We start from the raw sequence: 20,362 nt of genomic DNA on the forward strand, positions 1-20,362 counted from the left end.
TAACTTATATGTACCAGTGCGGTTTAAGTGAAGGCCATCTGAGCGCAGATCCCCATCTCCTACCCACCCGTTAGGATCTAGAAATCTCACTCCCAGTTTCCCACATACCCACTCCATAGTCTCATTTAAATCCCTAATCACCTTCCAGTCAGTATCCCTTCTCCACAGTATTCCACTGATAACAATCTCCGCTTCCTTAAACTTCATCCGTGCTGCATTTACCAGATGCCACAAATCCCCAACTATGTTGGTACTTATACCTGCTTGCCTTATGTTGTTAGTACCAACATGAAACACTACCACCTTCTCCTTTCCCATTTCCTTCTCTTCTACTTTCCTCAACATCTGCCACAACCTAATTCCTGGATAACACTCTACCCTGGTTCCCTTTCCTCCACATGTCTAACGATGGAATCCCCCATGACCAGAGCCTCAACCCTACCCACCTCATTTGATCCCCTCCCCTCCTGGTCAGCCCTATCTTCTCTCACTGCTGCAGAAGCTACTTCCTCCTCCCTTTTCTCCCACCCATGACCCTGTTCCACCTGTCTTTTCCTTTCCACTACACTACATTTCCCTTTCTTACCTTTTCCCTTCCTCCTACCTCCACACATTTCAGCAACAGTTCCCTGTTCCTTATCTTCCCTCGGTTGTTCTACATGCAGTGACTCGTACCGATTTCTTACAGACACCTGTCCTGAATTCTGATCCTGAACAGAGCCCTTAGCCTGCAATCTCCTTCCCCTTAAAACATTAGACCACCTGTCTTCTACAATTCCCCCATTTCCTTCCCATCCCTACTGTATCCTGTACATTATTTGAGGGAGGCATACTTTCCTTCCTGTCCTCTGAAAGAATTCTAATTATCTCCCTCAAACTCTCCAACTCCTCCCTCATACTCCTTAATGCCTGGCCACACCCACAGTTCCTACACTTGCACTGTGTAGCCATTATTTACGGAATAATAGCATGCTCTCGACCTTCTGGATTCATTATCTCTTAACTTGCTTGTTGACATGTTGTGTTCAGCCACTGCGAACAGTAATTAGAACAATGTGTAGACAAAGAATGGGCAGCGAGAAGGAGTGGGAGATGCAACAGCTGCCCTCGACTGCCCCTTCCAAATGCAAAGCCAATACTCGTTTAATAAGTATTTGGATATAATACAGTAGTCAAAGCGGTTATTATGCTGAACAGGAATTTTGGGAGTGGATGGTGGAATTTCAGCATTGGATGTAATTGTAAGTCAATTTGTTCAGAGTAATAACAGAGGAAGTTTTAAACATGCCAGCTGATCATATGATTTCAAAGTATATCTTTGAGAAACCTATTGAGACCCAGATAACAAAAAAGGAAGACTGGGACATTAACAGATGGAAAACTAGTAGGGAAGATATTGTGTGGTGGACAGATGGCTCAAGGACTGAGATGGGAACGGGAGGAGGGATCAATGGGGAAAGACCTGAGAGATCAATCCAAATGAGTCTAGGCAGATACACTACAGTTTTCCAAGCTGAAGTGATAGCCATCATTACATGCTTTGAGGAAAACCTGAAAATGAACTACAGAGATAAGAAAATTTTCATATTTACAGATAGCCAAGCAACCATTAAGGCAATTGAAGCTGCCTGGATTACATCCAAGACTGTTTGGTATTGTCATACACTTCTCCTGAAGCTCTCAGAGTACAATACTGTTAAAATAATATGGGTACCTGGGCATGCAGGCATAGAAGGTAATGAAAATGCAGATGAACTGGCAAGAAAAAGGGCCAGAAACACCTTTTGTAGGCCCAGAACCAGTATGTGGGATCTCTTATAGACAAGCCCGACTTTACATAGGTAAATGGGTACAAAAGAAACAAGTATGTGGGATCTCTTATAGACAAGCCCGACTTTACATAGGTAAATGGGTACAAAAGAAACAAATGGAAAACTGGAAAAATGCTCCAGGAAGCAGGCTTTCAAAAGAACTAATAAATGATTTATTTAACGTGCACAATGTGCAAAGAATGAATATTCATCAGTGATTCCGATCGCTGTTTACAACTTAAAACATGGTACCTAGTACAGTGTGCACCACATCTTGAACATACACAGTTCAAACCTGGCTCATGATAATGCTTTATATTACATAGCTTATAATTGAGCCCATGAACGGAAAACCTTGTCAGCAAGTGTCGCAGTTCATATCCACCTTGAACCCACTCGCGATTTAGCATGGCATTGGTAGAGTAGAAATCTTCCCAGATGTCAGCCTTCTTCGATCGTAGGTCTCGAAGCAGATGTATATAGGGTGTTGTTGCTGGAAGCAGCAACTGTAACCTTAGCTCTTCCACATAAAATCCCTCTCTGGATAGCTCATACACGAGCCGGGAAGGAGAATATTTGGAGAGGCACAGAGCCCGTTTCAAGTAGATTGCCTTCAACTTCTTGATTTTATGTAACTCTTTCATACTCAAATGTTCCCAAATGTTTTCCAAGCCATACATTGCTATAGGGCTGATTTTTTGATGAAAAAGTTTTATGGCTGTTTCTAGAGACAAGTTTCCCAGATGCTTAATGTCAGATATTGCTTTCATAGATGCATTTAGACGGTCCACGAGATGGAGGGTGAAAACATTACCTTGGGTTTGAAAAATTACTCCCAAGTATTTAAAATGCTTTACGGACTTAAGTTCTTGGTCTCCATAAAAGAAGATTCCATGAGGCCCCCCTCTTCTAAACGTCATGGACACTGTTTTTTCTACATTCAGTTTGAGCTCATTTTTATTTATCCAACCTACCATTTGGTTGAATGATTCCTGGAGTTCCTTCTCTGACGATGTTAAGACCATATCATCAGCGTACATTAATAGTTTGACGCTTTCCTGGTTTACCAAATCTACTATGTCTGCTGTCGCAGTGATGAATAGTAGTGTACTTAATGGGTCTCCCTGTAATACCCCGGTTGTTTGTTCCAAAATAATAGATTTGGTAATGCCATCATCTACTTCTATTGAATTGTTGAGCAGTAGGTTCCTAATCAGCGGTATAAGGTAGTTCGTACTACCAATGATACTCTCCAATTTTTCTAACAGTATGGTTCTGCTTATGGTCTCAAAAGCTTTTGAATAATCTATAAAGATGGCACGCAATTAACCCCCTGGTTTTTTTAAGGCTTTTTCTATGTCAGTCTGGAGACAGCGGATAGCTAAAGTCGTTGATTTTCCTTTTCTAAATCAGAATTGCGACTCCGGTAGGCTATTTTCTACCAGTTTAATGAGACGTTTATCTATTAGTGAAGTTAAAGTCTTTAGTAGAGTACATTCTAGTGTTATTCCTCTATATGAGTTGGGATCTGCGGTATCACCTTTGGTTTTATATAGAATTTTAACAGATTTTCTCCAGTTGTCTGGTATCCTACCTTGCCACAAGCATAAAGAACTAATAAAGAACCAAACAAGAAGCATACTAAGGAACTGCTGGAACTCAGCAGAGAAAATATAAGATGGGTAATAGGACTGCTGACTGGACACTGCCATCTTAAAAAGCACCTACATAAAATTGGAGTAATAAGAGACAATGTATGTAGGAAATGTAACGATGCAGAAGATCAGCTGAACACATACTCTTAGAATGTGAGGTGCTGGAAAGAATCAGAATCTCCACACTGGGACTGACTGGTGAAGAGAGAAGAAACATCCGAGAAGACCCAATAAGGAGGGGATGAAGGAAAACACATGGTAGCAAAAGATCTTCGACGTCGACGCTAAAAGGAACCTTTTTTTTAAAGACTCCATGAATAAAGGAAGATGATGAGGAAGAAGAAGAAGTAAATTTGCTAAAATAATGTGAGAAGTTGTACTGCAAACAGCAGAGTGAGAATCAGTAAGAAAAATCAATGCATTTTTTATGATAAAGATATAGAAATGGCACACTTATTAAAAGACTGCAAAGAAACTTGAAAAATTGGAAAGAAAAAAATGGATGAGGTATGTAAAATTGAAGTGTTCAGTCATTAAACCGAGAATGGAAGAAACCAGGGAGAACAGCAAAACTATGTAATATTAACAGAAAAATGAGGGAAAGGAAATCTAAAACACTGGTACTGTACATGCAGCTAGTAGTAAGGATATGTATGAAAAGGTATCCAAGATTCTAAGACTTGGTTTAAGTCTAAAATGTATGGCACTTCGAAAGTCTAAGTTTGATTAATTATTTAAGATACATTCTTTTTTTTGTTATTTGCTTTACGTCACACCGACACGGATAGGTCTTATGGCGACGATGAGGGAGGAATGGGCTAGGAGTGGGAAGGAAGCGGCCGTGGCCTTTAAGATACATTCAACGAGGATTTTTATATATATACAAAGTAAATTATACTTTATTTATTGTAATATTTTTGATTGAAATATCATTAGTATTTTTGTATTTTAAACAACCAACTGCATGTACTCTACAATACATGTTTAGGTACAATAAATTAATACTCTCTTCCCAACTGCTTGTCGTGTGGCTGGGAGAGAAGAGTATTATATTTATTTTAGAATCTCTGTGCCAAGGTGTTCATGGAAAGCTTTCAGACAGCCTTTTTGAAACTGAACCTTCTCCTGCAAGGTAGAGTGCATGGAATCTTGCTGATATAGGAACAATGATTTATGTTGGTAATGGAATGTTAAAATGCCACTGCCTTGTCCAGCAACGAACTCGTATCTTGTTCTAGCAATTCTCATATATGTTGACAGGCGACCTACCCTCACCCTTTGTTCGTGTTTGGTGAATACAAGTTGCAGTCTAGTGAGGTCAATATAATAATTTAATTTAATGAAGCCATAATTTAATTTAATGCAGCCAATGGCCAGGGATAGTTATATACATAAATACATGGAATAAAGAGCCTCCGTGGCTCAGACGGCAGCGCGTCGGCCTCTCACCGCTGGATACCGTGGTTCAAATCCCGGTCACTCCATGTGAGATTTGTGCTGGACAAAGCGGAGGTGGGACAGGTTTTTCTCCGGGTACTCCGGTTTTCCCTGTCATCTTTCATTCCAGCAACACTCTCCATTCTCATTTCATAGCATCTATCATTCATTAATAAATCACTTCGGGAGTGGCGACCCCATCGTACTAACAGCCTATATCTGCTTCATTCATTACATCCCTGACCCGGTCAATGACTGGAAAACAGGTTGTAGGTTTTTTCACATGGAATAAATGTAGTTCTCTGTGTTGGTCAATACAAAATTTGGTCAAGGACACCACTCTTTTTCCACATTCCTGGAGGTGATAGTGATCACAACAATTCTTAAACAGCCAACACATACAATCCTCCTGCAGTTCATGATGTTTCGTATTGTCACATATTCTGTGATGGAAGCCATGTACCGGAAATCATGTAATGACATGTCGTAGCTCATAATTTCATTGTTTCCAATCTTGAGTCATCATGGCATCCATGTTATAAAACGTGCTCCAAATTCCCTTTTGCTTTGAATAATGTTTTTGTAGAACACTGTTGTAGAATGTAGTAGCATCCACTCTCGCAGGTCCTCTATGAAGAACGTTTCTCTTACTAGTTTGTATACCAATCGTGAAGGAGTAAATTTCGATAGGCTTAGAACTTTCTTTAGATAAACGGCTTTCGTCTTCTCTAAATCTCTAAAAATTATTCTTGGTAAGATGGTCCTATATTAGATGTAGTCCGTAACTCACTATTGGTGAGATCTTCACTTTAAAGAGCTTCATCGCTGTATCCACTGAGACTCCGCAGATGCTTGATTTCATTCATGGCTATTACTGCAGCAGCGACCTTGTCAATATAGCTAAACGGTCAAGTTATAACAATATGATAGGCTGGGTACCTTAATATTCAGAATTAAGCATATATCTTTGTTTAATTATATGCTCAGTGGTGTGTTCTAAAATGAGTTGAAAGAGAATATTTCTTCCTTTTTTTTTTCTTTTTTTAAACTGGCTTTACGTTGCACTGACACAAGTAGGTCTTAAGGTAATGATGGGACAGGGAAGGGCTATGAGTGGGAAGAAAGGAGCCGTTGCCTTAATTCGGGTACAGTCCCAGCATTTGCCTGATGCGAAACTGGGAAACCACAGAAAACCATCTTCAGGGTTGCTGACACTGGGAGAATAGAACAGATGGAGGCATATTGTTCACAAAAATCCATTCCGGCCTGGTGGAAGGATCCAAATATGATTATTATTCTTTACTAAGGTTGTAAAAACATGTACAATTTTTATTGAATGTACAGTAATTTTCAAGCACACCCCCAATGGAGATGAGCTACATGTGCATGTTTAACCACATACCAACCTTCCCGTCATTCTTAAATCTCTAACAGTATAGGGAATCGAACCCGGATCTCCGACTTCAGATAGGACTTCCTTTGCAAGAGCGGTGAGTTAAAGGAAACAGCAATAGGAATAACTAAACTCCTTCGCTGGAGGGCAATGTCTTAGTGTGGCTCAAAATGTAACAGTACTTACTTCTTTTGTAAAGATCCTTTCATCAACTTCTGAATCATACGTCCCTCCCTAGTTGAATATTTGTTAAATAAACTATGGCATAAACTAAAATGTCTAACAGAGCCTACGACCCCACGAAAGTACATCTTCAAGTAAATAGCAACTCTAAGTAAAATGGTAAATAGGATCTCTATTCATGTCCCCTTCATCACAAAAGAATTACAAACATAACCGTATGGTCTGTTACGGGACTGGATTATTTGTCAATTGTCATCGTCCATCGAGATTCGCACCATCATGAGTGCCAACATTACTATTTTAGTTTTAACTTCGTTAGCTTTCCAATAGGAAATTTCCCGATAACTATTGAGACATACCATGAATTCTAATAAGGTCATACACAATCATTTCAAGATTGTAAGAATATCAAAGAGAAAAATAAATATATTTCTAGTACTTAAATCTCATTTACATAATAGCAATAGGTACAATGCATCAATTTATAGTCGTGTACCAAAGACAACGAGTCCTCTTTCTAGCTTGTTGAACAAACAGACCTTACTAAAAGCTCTTTACGTATACTTGGAGCAACGAGATAGCTCGTTGACTCGGTACAAAGTTGGAGTATTTGACAGTTTGATAGTGCTGGGGCAAACACTTTAAAAAGAGGAAAAGTCGAAAGTAGTGGCAATCCTGAGTAGCGTAGTTTACGAGATTCAGTTGTGCCAACGAATGAAATTGAATAGGTGCCAACTGCTTGGGAGATTTATTTCTGATTTATTTTATCCGGGTGTTCCGGCTTCGCGGAATATTTGCGTGCGAGTTGTGTACGTTAATATTGTAGAAGCGAGTATTGCTGCAGATTTCGCTCAGAATTTTATTAATGTATTTTTGATACATATTGCAGTTAAACATGACTTGAATGTGTTACCTGTGGAAGTCAGTGTCCGGAACAGCGTGATTTAATGATATTTAGAAGCCATGCGGTTTCCGCGACACTGTATCCCTTGATTGTACTATGCAAGAGGTGTAACTAACCCCCTTTTACACAGTAAATAAAAGGAATATTCATTTGTGATCGTTGTCTGTGGTTTGTTATGGCTGATACCAGCAAAGTTACAAAATTAAGTCTTCAATCCAGAAGTTTACAATGTAAAAACTTGCATGATTATTTGAAAACATTACCCACAATTGTGATAGATAGGTTATACAATCACCCAGCGACGTGCTTAGCTGTTTACAGGTAGGGATCCAATGTATAAACCATTGTGTTATTACTCAGAAAATATAATTTTCATGCTTGTCAGGTACATTTTTACTTCCAGAGAGCTTCCGGAGATCGCTCGACACTATGTCATTCGTCTTGTGTTCGTGGAACAACCTGTTCCACAGGCAGTTGTGGCATCGTGGATATCTCAGGCATTTGCTCTGTAAGCTTAATTTGAATCAGTTCTTGTGATTAGATTAACTCACTACACAGGTACTAGTTATCAGTCAAAAAGAGAAAATGCACATGGGTTTATTAAACTTGTTAAGTATATTTGAGAAAACTACAGGCTCAGTGTTAGAATGCATCCTGTACTGGTAAGCTATACAAAACACAATATCTCTTATAAGTAGCCCAACCTGAGAATAAAACACATGCACACTAGTACATATAGGCCTAGAGCATGTTTTGCTTCAGATTTAAGTAATAAGCAATGCTCTCTTCCCCAAATTACAGTATTTTGTTATTAAATTTGTATCTAGTAATTCTCACCCTGGTCTGTACAACCTCTTTATATGGGGTGCACGATTAGTATGATACAGACGAGGTATGTTGCAGTGATTTGTCTTGTATAACAGTGAACAAATAATAACTTACCTTTATTTATCAGAAATGTGGAACATTGAGATAAATCAATTTTTAAATAAATCTGTCTCCCTGGGTTTTATGCAGGTACAATACGGTTAATTGTGTAAAAAATGCCCAATATTCACTCTAGAAGCCAGGGAAATGTATTTATTTATTTAGGATTAGCAGCAGCATAATGCCAAATTCCAAGGATCCAAAATATGTAGGCCTACAATATTTATTCATCTAAAATTAAAAATATACAAACATTACAAAGGACACAAATTAATATACACAATAAAAACTTTACAATCCTACATTTTGCATAAACAATGATATAAACAAAGGAAAATACACTTCAATACAAGAGAAGAGACAGGAAGGAACAAGAAGGAAAATTAAATTATGTTTGAAATATCGTTACTTTAGGAAGGATACGATAGACAGAAATCTATAAGTACAGGCCGTGAAAGCATCAATGGCAGCATCGAGGTTCTTGTTGATATATGGTATATAATGATCAAGTGAGCCTCCGTGGCTCAGACGGCAGCGCGTCGGCCTCTCACCACTGGATACTGTGGTTCAAATCCCGGTCACTCCATGTGAGATTTGTGCTGGACAAAGCAGAGGCGGGACAGGTTTTTCTCCGGGTACTCCGGTTTTCCCTGTCATCTTTCATTCCAGCAACACTCTCCATTCTCATTTCATAGCATATATCATTCATTAATAAAAATCACTTTGGGAGTGGCGACCCCATCGTACAAATAGCCTATATCTGCTGCATTCATTACATCTCTGACCCGGTCAATGACTGGAAAACAGGTTGGAGGTCTTCTTCAATGATCAAGTGTGAACATTGAAAACAAATCTGAATAAATACATACATATATCTTCATTATAGACTTTTATGTCTTTTTGCATTCTAAGTAATGTTAAAAATAAACTACAAGATGAATTTGTTTACTAAAACTCATTGCAGCATGTATTACTCGCCCACACTTTAGTGATAGATATGTGTACAAGGGTGAGAAGTAAGGAGGGAGCTCTCCTGGTTCCAGTAATACTGCCAACTGAATGGAAACGAAATCTGAATTGAATCGATAATATGATCAAACGATATGAATTTTCTAAATCTTTATTATCTTACGCCAACAGCTGTGTGTCACACACACACACACACACACACACACACACACACACACACACACACACACACACACACACAATGTAACATATCTCAATGCGAATCTTGTTCCTAGCATGAATTCTATAGTTTGGCTTTGCTGTGTAAACAACAGTAGTAGTAGGTACATTGTACCCAGTTGTCGCACAGCGATGCATAAGCGATTCATAGTTCATGTATCAAAGGTTGGCAAAACGAATCCCTAAGATTGCCGAGGTCGACCATTTCAGCACTAGGGTGTCCATCTATCACTAAAAAGTGTGCGAGTAATATAATTCGCCACTCTATTGAACAGATTCTTTTAAAGGTTCCAGTTGTGATTTTCTTGTCGTTCCTTCCTCACAGCACTTTAACATTCTGAATGTTTCATCTCTGTTCTGTGCATCAAAATGTCATTTTTCTTGCGTAGAGATTTTCCACTCATTGTCAATATCTATTTTTAGTGCTTGCTGAGGAAAGATCAGGACCTATTTTCAGCCGCATATTTTCGTACATAGCATGCACATAGGATCATTCTGTCTCTCTCCCCCTTGCAGCATGGTTCAAGATGCTTTATAATGTATAGCCTCTCATTATGACGTAACATTTGACTTAAATACATTATCTACTACGAGTTGGAAATTCATCTAAAAGCTCTAATCTAATGAAAATGACTACAAGACAACACCAAACATGTCTTAAAGATAATTAGAGTTATGCTTTCATGGCCCACAATAATAAACATGATAATACAGGTTTTGAGCTTTTGCTGTGTGAAGAAAACAAGGTGAAATTCTTTATGTTTCACAGAGAACTTTGCTCCGCATCTTCAGATGAAAATCCCACCTGTTCATGGGAAGACTTCTCTAATAATCATTCCAAGATAGATTATATTGTAATTCTTATAATATAACTAGCTGATGTACCCGTGCTTCGCTACGGAATTCTAGATTGCATACAGGATTTTAGGTTAGGGTAGTGTACACGATGTGAGCAAGATTGTATCAAATTGCATAGCTCTTAACATTACCCTAGAAATGCGACGGGGAATTCACCGAACGTCTTCTCATATGAAGACTGATTTAGGGAATTTTCATTGTAATGGTAGGCCAGCTTGCCTACCATCAGTCACAATCATGTTGGGGAGTTTGCATTATAATGGCAGGCACTCACTCTCCACCTTCCTTTTTACATCCTCAGAAAGGCTGTCTTAGTGGTTTTCTCAACTGAAATGAACATAGGTCATTACAATGATGTCAGTAGGAATGGCACGATTACCTAAAAGCAATGCTTTCATATGAAATACTCAATCAAATGAAAAATCACACATTTTCTCACTTTTAACGAACAGTACTACGCTGCCAATCTAACAGACCAAAGTTACAGAGCTGGAATAACCAAGCCGCAGATAGTCGTGATCCATGAACACTCTTCGTCTTTTTTTGGCAGGGTGGGTGTCGAATAGTGAAGAGTCCCAAGGCAAAAACTATTCTCTTCTACTAATATTTCCTAGGAGTACCCGATGAGTTGGAAGATCTCAATTCACTACACTGGCAGCGGAAAAATCTATCTGACTTGGAAGCAAGTATGTGTGTACACGCATCACGAGAAAAAGGCCGAAGAGAATTTAATGAACATCGGTATGCAAAGTCAAGGAATAAGTCGCTACAATCTAGGCTTTAAATAATTTTATTCACGCTGAGAGAAATGGTAGTTTAGGGGAAGGCCTAAAATTTAATTCTCAAATATTTATGTCATTAGTGGTCCTATCTTAATGAAAACCGGTATGCAAAGTCGGGGAATAAGTTGCTACAATCTAGGCCATGAATTATTTTATTCATGCAGAGTGAAATGGTAGTTAAGGATAAGGCCTGAAATGTAATTCTCAAATATTCATGTTGTTAGTGGTCGTATTGATACTACATAACTAAAGTTATATAGTATTAAATTTCTGATCATTTATGTCGTATACATTTTTACCGTACCGGCTATGATCAGAGATATTCATGAATTTGGATTTTTGTTACTAAGTCCATATCAGCGCCGAGTCATCAGAAAATGGGTAAACATAATTTAATGAGAACCCGTATGTAAAGTTGGAGAATAAGGAAACACAGTCTACGCTATAACTAATTTCATAACACGCTCTATCACAGAGTCGAAAGAAACTTAAATGTGAAGGCTTACAATATAGAAAGCTCATAAAATTGTTCAACAATAACATTACATTGACCATTGTTTGTTGTGATGTGCTTTGTGTCTTCTGTTGCCACTCATCTCTGATAGATAGGATTACTGCTGCATACCAAGTTTTTTAAAATTTGCTTTACGTCACACCGACACAGATAGGTCTTAGTGTGAAGGAAGCGGCCTTGGCCTTAATTGAGGTACAGCCCAGTATTTGCCTGTTTTGAAAATGGGAAACCACGGAATACCACCTTTAGGGCTGCCGACAGCGGGGTTCGAATCTACTATCTCCCGGATGCAAGCTCACAGCTGCGTGCCCCTAACCACACGGCCATCTCGCCTGGTCGTACCAAGTGTAACAGCCTGCCTGAATATTGGCGGGAAGTAGATGGGTAGTTAGATTTCTTCTTTAGCATGCCATTCCTCTGGTTCATAAATTTCCTGATACTACTGGTACGTAATACACTGGTTCATGATAGCATTCAAGCTATTTAGTCCCTACTCTGAGGCACTGATTGGAATGAGCAGTAGGCGTATTTAATGGAATAATGGCAGGAGGAGTGTTCACGGCAGTCTGCGGCCTGGTCGCTCCAGCTTTGGATTGTTGGACTGTTAGATCGGCCCCGTAGTGCTTTGCAAGTGACTATCCCGTAGTACTGTTCATTAAAAGTGAGAAAATGTGTGGTTTTTCATTTGATTATTTCATATGATGGCATTGCTTTTAATCGCTACATTCCTACTGACATTTTTGTTATGATCTATGTTGACTTCAGTTAGGAAAACCACAAAGACAAGTCTTTCTGAGAATTCCGTGGCGAAGTACAGGTACATCAGCTAGTAATAGTAATAAAATTATATTAATAATAATTTAATTATATTATTATAACTATTAGAAAGCCTCCATGACTCAGGCTGCAGCACGCCGGCCTCTCACCGCTGGATACCGTGGTTCAAATTCCGGTCACTCCATGTGAGATTTGTGCTGGACAAAGTGGAGGCAGGACAGGTTTTTCTCTGTGTACTCCAGTTTTCCCCGTTATCTTTTATTCCAGCAACATTCTCCAGTATAATTTCATTTCCATAATCATTCATTAATCATTGTCCCAGAGAGAGTGCGACAGGCTTAGGCAGCCAGCACATTTCCTATCCTCGTCGCTAGATGGGGGATTCATTCATTCCATTCGGGACCCAGTCGAATTACTGGAAACAGGCTGTGGATTTTCATTATAATTATTAGAGAAGTTATCCTCGTAAACAGATGAGATTTCCGAGCTCGATAGCTGCAGTCGCTTAATTGCCCTCAGTATCCAGTATTCGGCAGATGGTGGGTTTGAACCCCATTGTCGTCAGCCCTGAAGGTGGTTCAGTGGTTTCCCATTTTCACAGTAGGCAAATGTGTAGGGATCTGTGCTCAGGTGGCCTTCACTAAAACCGCAGTGGTACATGTAAGTTAGGAAATTTGAATAGAAGGTTTATAGGGAAGTACATTCAGTGAAACGGGGTTTTCTAGGGAACAGTGATAAGGGTACAGGGATCTGGCTGCAAGAGGGTTAAACAAATATCACACTGGTCGGGGATAGCCAGAGCATCATCCAAACGCTGTTGCTCTTGGGAACGCCCTAGCGTGGTAGGGGTGCAAATCTTGGCTACCACTGGTATGAGGGAGTGGTGGTGATTATTTGTTTTAAGAGGAAGTACACTAAGCAACCATCCTGTATGTAACACTAATCAGAGGGAAAAATGGAAGGGATCCAACATTTCAAAAATTGAAGGCATCAGACAAAGAAAGACAAGGGCCATGTAGCACGTGAAAATGAAAGAGACAAGTGGTAGCAATGCCAGGACTCTGCTGAGGGCCCCCGTGGTCGTAAACCCATGCCCCCCAAGTCAAGAGCCCCTGGGGCCCCTTTTAGTTGCCTCTTACGACAGGCACGGGATACCTTGGGTATTATTCTACCCCCTTCCCCACACGGGAGGTATGAGGGAAGTCGGTAACAAAGTTAGATGATATGAATTACATAGGCCTAACAGACCTCTTTAACAGTAATGCATTCTCATTTAATAATTTAAATCTAACACTGGTTCGTCTTCTTGGTCTTCTGCTCCAATTCTCCCTGGGTCAAGTTATAATTCAAGGACCTCCAGAGTTGCCTGTCACTCCCATCACTTTTCCTGCTTCCAGTATTTCTTCTATTTTCTTTCCCCTATGCTCTTCTCTGCTGTATCCATCCACATACCTTGATGCCTTCCTTGTTGTCTCTTTCCTGTTTGGTTCTCTGCAAATACTGTCTTTTGAGCTTGTTCACATCCTTTTTAAGTATTTCAAAGTTTTCTAACAAGGAGAAGGCAAATTGACTGTGAGAGCAGACTTCATGTGGTGGTAGTGTACCCTAAAAGTACTATATTAAAATATTAGGGTGCACTGGCCAGCCAGTCTTACAATAAAATGGTCCAATGTTTCCATAGCAGTTTACATATTATTGTTTTCCACTCACAACACGTTGAATGGCTGAGACTTCACAAGCACAATGTTCAGAGATCAGTTCTCCATCTATGGATATTTTCCCTTTACTTGAATAATTATTTCATGAATTTTATTCAGTGTCCCCTTCTTTAAAACATTTTTAAATACTCTTTTCAGAACTCCATTTATATATTTCTTTAAAGTTACAAAACTTCAAAAATATCTATTATTTTCCAATGATATTTTTAAATTGAAGTATTTCTGTGATATTTTATACAGAATATTGTGTATGGAAAATGGAAATGGCATATGGCTTTTAGTGCCAGGATGTGTCTGAGGACTTTGGCTCGTCAGGTGCAGGGCTTTTGATTTGATGCCCATAGGCAACCTGCACGTCATGATAAGGATAAAGACGACACATACACCCAGTCCCCGTGCCAGGGGAATTAACCAATTATGCTTAAAATTTCCGACCTTGCTGGGAATCAAACCCAGGACCCCTGTGACCAAAGGCCAACACGCTAACCATTTAACCATGGAGCCGGCCATTGTGTATTGAGAAAGGTATACAATTCTTTTCATGTGAATGGCCAAAAGATAAAAGATTGAAATAATATTCATAAATTCTAGCTTTAATGAAACTGTCTGAAGTTCAGGAATTAATAATAGAGTGTTTATCAAATGCATTTTCCTTTTTTTTAATATCTTGTTACCCACCGGGATATATATTCCATTTTTATCAAACAACTGCATCCTACCATTTGCAGAGTTTTCAGAGTCCATGTAGGATGTGCTTTGGCAGTATTGCTGACCTTTCCTCTGGTTCATACTTGTCTGATGACTAATCTTCAGTTTCTTCAAAAGTCAATTTCTTTATACACTTCATTCATATGCATCACTGTCTTTCCACTTACAATTATTTTCTTGCCCAACATTTTTATTATATAGCTTCGTGAAGTATTGTAGCTGAAGATTCTGATGTAATAAAATTATTTTCAGCAAACAATCCGTTATAATACACCACTATGTCCTTTAATCGCAATATTGACATTTCACCACACACTGATTCTTCAGGAATTTTCTCTTTAATCCCTGAAGGGTATGAATTTCTTCACTCCTACAGTTTTCTTCAAAGAACATGTTTGTAAACTTTTTTATGTCACAAGATACCACTGAGTACTTCTAATTACTACAAAAGTCAACTATGCACTAAAGTGGATGTCATATGCTAATGAAATTTTTTTGAGGATTTATTATTGGAAACAAGTGTCATAGGGGGGAAATATGAAGAAGATGGAATGTTGCTTTTTGGTGATTGGAACGCTAGGATAGGAGATCTCTGTCCAACATTCAGCAAAGAGGATGAGATAAATGATGTGGGGAAGAAGATGTAGCGAAGATAAAGAAGGAAATAATTATGGGTTAAAGCTCTTAGATTTATGTGCTGCAGGAAAATTTTGTTTTGAATGGCTGGTGGGAAGGGGATAGGAAAAATAAGTTGAAGTATATTACCTTGCAGAGTGGAAGTGTTATAGATTTAGTAATTAGCTCGGAAGACATGTTAAGGGGAATTAAGAGGATTGAAATAGGGGGCTGGGTTGATTCCCACCATGCCCTGGCGTGGGTGATGATGGAAATAAGTGAGAGAGAGGAAAAGGAACGAGGGAAAAAAAGGGAGTGTTGAGAAGGGCAGAAGATTTATTAAATATAAATGGTCAGAAAAAGTAAAACGGGATCTAGATGCTCTGATAGAATGAACTGCAATTAAATGTTGACAGAGTGCTGGAATTAATTGAATACCCACTTAAGAGAGTAGCCCAGATAGCTAGATGTAAGAGAAGAAAGACTGGAGGGGAAGAAGGTTGGTACAATAAAGAGTGTAAGGAAGAGGAAAATAGTAATGAAGTCTCTAAAAGATTATAGAAAGCATGGAGGGAGTGCAGAAAGAGAAGTTTTTTGTAAATTAAGAAAAGAATACCAGCTTAAAATTGCTGAGAGGAAGAAAGTATGGATGAGAGAAAAAGTAGAGTCAATAAGTAGGGAGTGTAAGGTGAAGCAACCTGAAAGGGTGTGGGACAGAGTAAATAAAATTAATAAGGGGCGGAAGAGGATTGACAAACCGAGTATTGACTACGATCAATGGATGGACTACTTCCGATAATTATTAGGAGGGAAAGATAGATGGAAAGATACAGAGGGAGAAAGGTCATATGGAGGGATGTGGATATACAGTTATATGAGCTTGATAAAGAATTATCAAAAAAAGAAGTATTAGGGGTGACAGGTAAACTTAAGGGAAGGTCGGCTGGTGGAAGCAATGGTATCAATAATTTGTTTTGGAAAGAAATAGGTATATATAGTCAGATGATAGTGGGCATAGTGAAATGAAATGGCATATGGCTTTTAGTGCCGGGAGTGTCCGAGGACATGTTCGGCTCGCCAGGTGCAGGTCTTTTGATTTGACACCCGTAGGCGACCTGCATGTCATGATGATGATGAAGATGACACACACACAACCAGTCCCCGCGTCAGCGAAATTAACCAATTATGGTTAACATTCCTGACTCTGCCAGGAATCGAACCCGGGACCCCTGTGACCAAAGGCCAGCACACTAGCCATGGAGCTGGACAGAGCATAGTGAAACTATTCAGCAAGATTTTCGAGGGTATTAGGTTCCCAAAAGAGTGGCAAACAGGGTATGCCCAATTTACAAAATAAAAGGTGAGAGGAACTTCCCAAGTAACTATAGAGGTATAACCTTACTGGACACCTTGAGTAAGATTTGTACTGATGTACTAGCGAACAGACTGAGGGACTGAGTGGAAGACCGGTCGATACTATCAATTTTGCAGGGTGGTTTTAGAAAGGGTAGAAGCACAACAGAAAATATAATGACAGTCAAAATGATTCTGGAGAAATATCTGAATAAGGAAGGAGTTAAAGTATATCTAGCTGCCATAGATTTTGAAAAAGCTTTTGATACAGTGAGCAAAAGCGCGCTAGTAGAAAAATTAGTAAGGGTGGGGGTCTCCGGATTATTCGATTATTCGAAAGATTGAAGCTATATATGATAAGGTCTATTGTTGCATTAAATTGGAAGAAAATTTAGTAAGCAGAAAGAGAAGTTCCTCTCAAAAATAAATTTTATTTTATATATCTCCTCTAGTGGGAGGAATTTTACTAAAGCCCGCAATTGGGAAGAATGATTTGTGGGAACCTGTCACCGCCTAAATTTATCCCCTAAATTTATTTTAAACTTGCTTGTGTAAGAAATATGGTTTTATTGAGTCATGGTTCGGTTTTGGGGAAGAGGATGTGCCAAGTACAAAGGTTTGGCAAGTGAAAATATAATATTTGAGAAGGATATTTTTTTGAGCACCCAGTGAGAAGCTTCACACTTACTTTCCATCTGGCTCTCTGACAACAGGAAGAACTTGGTGTTCTTCTTCAAGATCTCTATGTCACCAGTTACAATTCCCGGCAGGGTTATCCACACCTTCCGCATCCTTTTTCCTGTCTGCTTGCGTCTTCTTTATATTTCCCAATATTTATTTCTTGTTTTGTTTTGTGTAATGTTACTGCAGGGTACAGATATCATAATTAGCATATAAAAGAACCTCTCCTGTATGGTCAAGAGTTATTTGATATTATTGAATTTTGCATGTAGGCCCTTCTTTATCATTCGTGTGTGATGAGACCACCTCTGTGTGAAAATAGATTTTGACACAAAATAAAAATGATTGAAATGAATATTATTTCATTGTGATTGAAAAATCTTGGAATTCAATCAATCAGTCACTACTGATCTGCATTTAGGGCAGTCGCCCAGGTGGCAGATTCCCTGTCTGTTGTTTTCCTAGCCTTTTCTTAAATGATTTCAAAGAAAATGGAAATTTATTGAACATCTACCTTGGTAATCATGTCAGCGTTATCCGGGCTTGTAGGCCGTCGTCCAGGAGCGAGTGAATGTCCCGAAGTGAATGTCGAAGTCAGTCGGAACCCTTGACAATGCTGAACGCAGTCTTCGGTGAAACATCGGGACATTCACTCGCTCCTGGACGACGGCCTATAAGCCTGGAAAACGCTGACTTGATTTGTAACGCCGACCGTGAAAGCCTCAATTGCTACCTTGCTAAGTTATTCCAATCCATAACTCCCCTTCCTATAAACGAATATTTGCCCCAGTTTGTCCCCTTGAATTCTAGCTTTATCTTCATATTGTGATCTTTCCTACTTTTAAAGACACCACTCAAACTTATTCATCTACCGACGTCATTCCACGCCATTTCTCCACTGATAGTTCGGAACATACCGCTTATGATAAAGATGTTGATTCCCATAGGAAACCTGAAATATTTGTTCCGAATGAGTAAATTTATAATACCACCTAGTCGAGCAGCTCTTCTCCTTTCTCCCAAGTCTTCCCAGCCTAAACTTTGCAACATTTTTGTAACACTACTCTTTTGTTGGAAATCACCTAGAACAAATCAAGCTGCTTGTCTTTGGATTTTTTCCAGTTCTTGAATCAAGTAATCCTGGTGAGGGTCTCATATGCTGGAACCATACTCTATTTGGGGTCTTACCAGAGACTTACATGCCCTCTCCTTTACATCCTTACTACAACCTGTAAACACCCTCATAACCATGTGCAGAGATCTGTACCCTTTATTTACAGTCATATTTATGTTATGACCCCAATGAAGATCTTTCTTTATATTAACACCTAGTACAATGATCCTCAAAAGGAACTTTCACCCCATGAAAGCAGTAATTAAAACTGAGAGGACTTTCCCATTTGTGAAACTCACAACCTGACTTTTAACCCTGTTTATCACCATTGCCTACTGTCCATCTCACAATCTTATTGAGGTCATTTTGCAGTTGCTCACAATCTTGTAACTTATTTATTACTCTGTACAGAGTAACATCATCTGCGAAAAGCCTTATCTCTGATTCCACTTCTTTACACATATCATTGAGATATATATATAAGAAAACATAAAGGTCCAATAATACTGCCTTGAGGAATTCCCTTTTTAATTGTTACAGGGACAGATAAAGCTTCACCTACTTTAATTCTCTGAGATCTATTTTCTAGAAATATAGCCACCCATTCGGTCACCCTTTTGTCTAGTCCAATTGTACTCATTTTTGCCAGTAGTTTCCCATGATCTACCCTATCAAATGCCTTAGATAGGTCAATCGCGATACAGGCTATTTGACCTCCTGAAGCCAGGATATCTGCTATATCGTGCTGGAATCCTACAAGTTGAGCTTCAGTGGAATAACCTTTCCTAAACCCAAACTGTCTTCTGTCAAACCAGTTATTAATTTTGCAAACATGTCTAATATAATCAGGAAGGATGCTTACATGTAGTGCATGTCAAACTGTTTAATTTTGTTTTCCAGAGCTTTCTGGGAAGATTTATGAACCTGACTTGTTTTATTTCTGTAATTTTTTAGGGAACATAACCAAGTATCGGATGTTCTGAGCAGTTTACGAGTGTGGCAGGAAGCAGCTATACCTGGAGGACTTCCTGGATGGATCCTCAATCCAACTTTCAAGAAAAATCTAAGGATAGCACTACTTGGGGGGTAAGTATATGAATATATTTTTTGCTGGGAATTGTTGCATTTGTGATCAGATCTCTATCTCAAGTATGGGATCTTGTTTTTTTTTCTTCATACAAATTTTTTGTTGTTGTCTCAATATCAGAACTTAGGCATCATGCCATCTTCTTTCTCATTCTCTCTTTACTCGCCTGTTCTCTGCTCAGCGTACTGGTGAACAGAGGTTTTAAATGACTGCCAATGGAATGAATGCATAGAACATTAGCTGGAGTATGGACAAACATTACTGTTAGTCATGATACATCTCAGTGGGGCCATGGGGTCCCTAATGAACCTTACTGGTTACTGTTAGTGACTAATCAGGTTCTGGAAAGCTTTATTAGTGATGGGGTTAGGTTAGAGTTGGATTAAGTTGCACAGTGACCTTAATAATTTTTACTGTCATTGTCAGAATTATTGATAGTGTGGTTAGGGTTGCGCAGTTGTGAGCTTGCATTCAAAGGATATTGGGTTCAAATCCTACTGCTAGCAGCTTTGAAGATGGTTTTCTGAAGTTTCCCATTTTTACACCATGGCAACGGCTGCTTCTTTCACACTTCTAGCCCTTTCCTATTGCATTGTCACCATAAGACCTATCTGTGTCGGTGTGACATAAGCAACTTTTAAAAAACCCATGTTTTCA

The 20,362-nt window shown here is 39.0% G+C and overlaps 2 protein-coding genes across 4 annotated transcripts in view; one reads left to right on the forward strand and one right to left on the reverse strand.

Moving 5' to 3' along the window:
* The window catches only part of LOC136872660 (putative ribosome-binding factor A, mitochondrial), a 111,477-nt gene extending 104,751 nt beyond the window's left edge, over window positions 1-6,726 (reverse strand). Inside the window, exon 1 of the mRNA XM_067146471.2 lies at window positions 6,483-6,726. Coding sequence (XP_067002572.2) covers window positions 6,483-6,607 — 125 coding nt within the window. The 5' untranslated portion in view covers window positions 6,608-6,726. The remainder of the gene's footprint in view (window positions 1-6,482) is intronic.
* A 501-nt stretch (window positions 6,727-7,227) lies between these two features.
* mrn (general transcription factor IIH subunit 4 marionette) overlaps window positions 7,228-20,362 on the forward strand; it is a 127,751-nt gene continuing 114,616 nt past the window's right edge. For all 3 annotated transcript variants that reach the window (XR_010859973.2, XR_010859974.2, XM_067146472.2), the window contains exons 1-3: window positions 7,228-7,704; window positions 7,787-7,891; window positions 19,573-19,704. Coding sequence is in view for 1 of the 3 variants with exons in the window: in XM_067146472.2 (XP_067002573.1) it covers window positions 7,559-7,704; window positions 7,787-7,891; window positions 19,573-19,704 (383 nt within the window). In the remaining 2 variants the exon portion in view is untranslated. The remainder of the gene's footprint in view (window positions 7,705-7,786; window positions 7,892-19,572; window positions 19,705-20,362) is intronic.

Source organism: Anabrus simplex, chromosome 4, assembly GCF_040414725.1.
Source record: "Anabrus simplex isolate iqAnaSimp1 chromosome 4, ASM4041472v1, whole genome shotgun sequence".
In the NCBI taxonomy this organism is placed as follows: domain Eukaryota; kingdom Metazoa; phylum Arthropoda; class Insecta; order Orthoptera; family Tettigoniidae; genus Anabrus; species Anabrus simplex.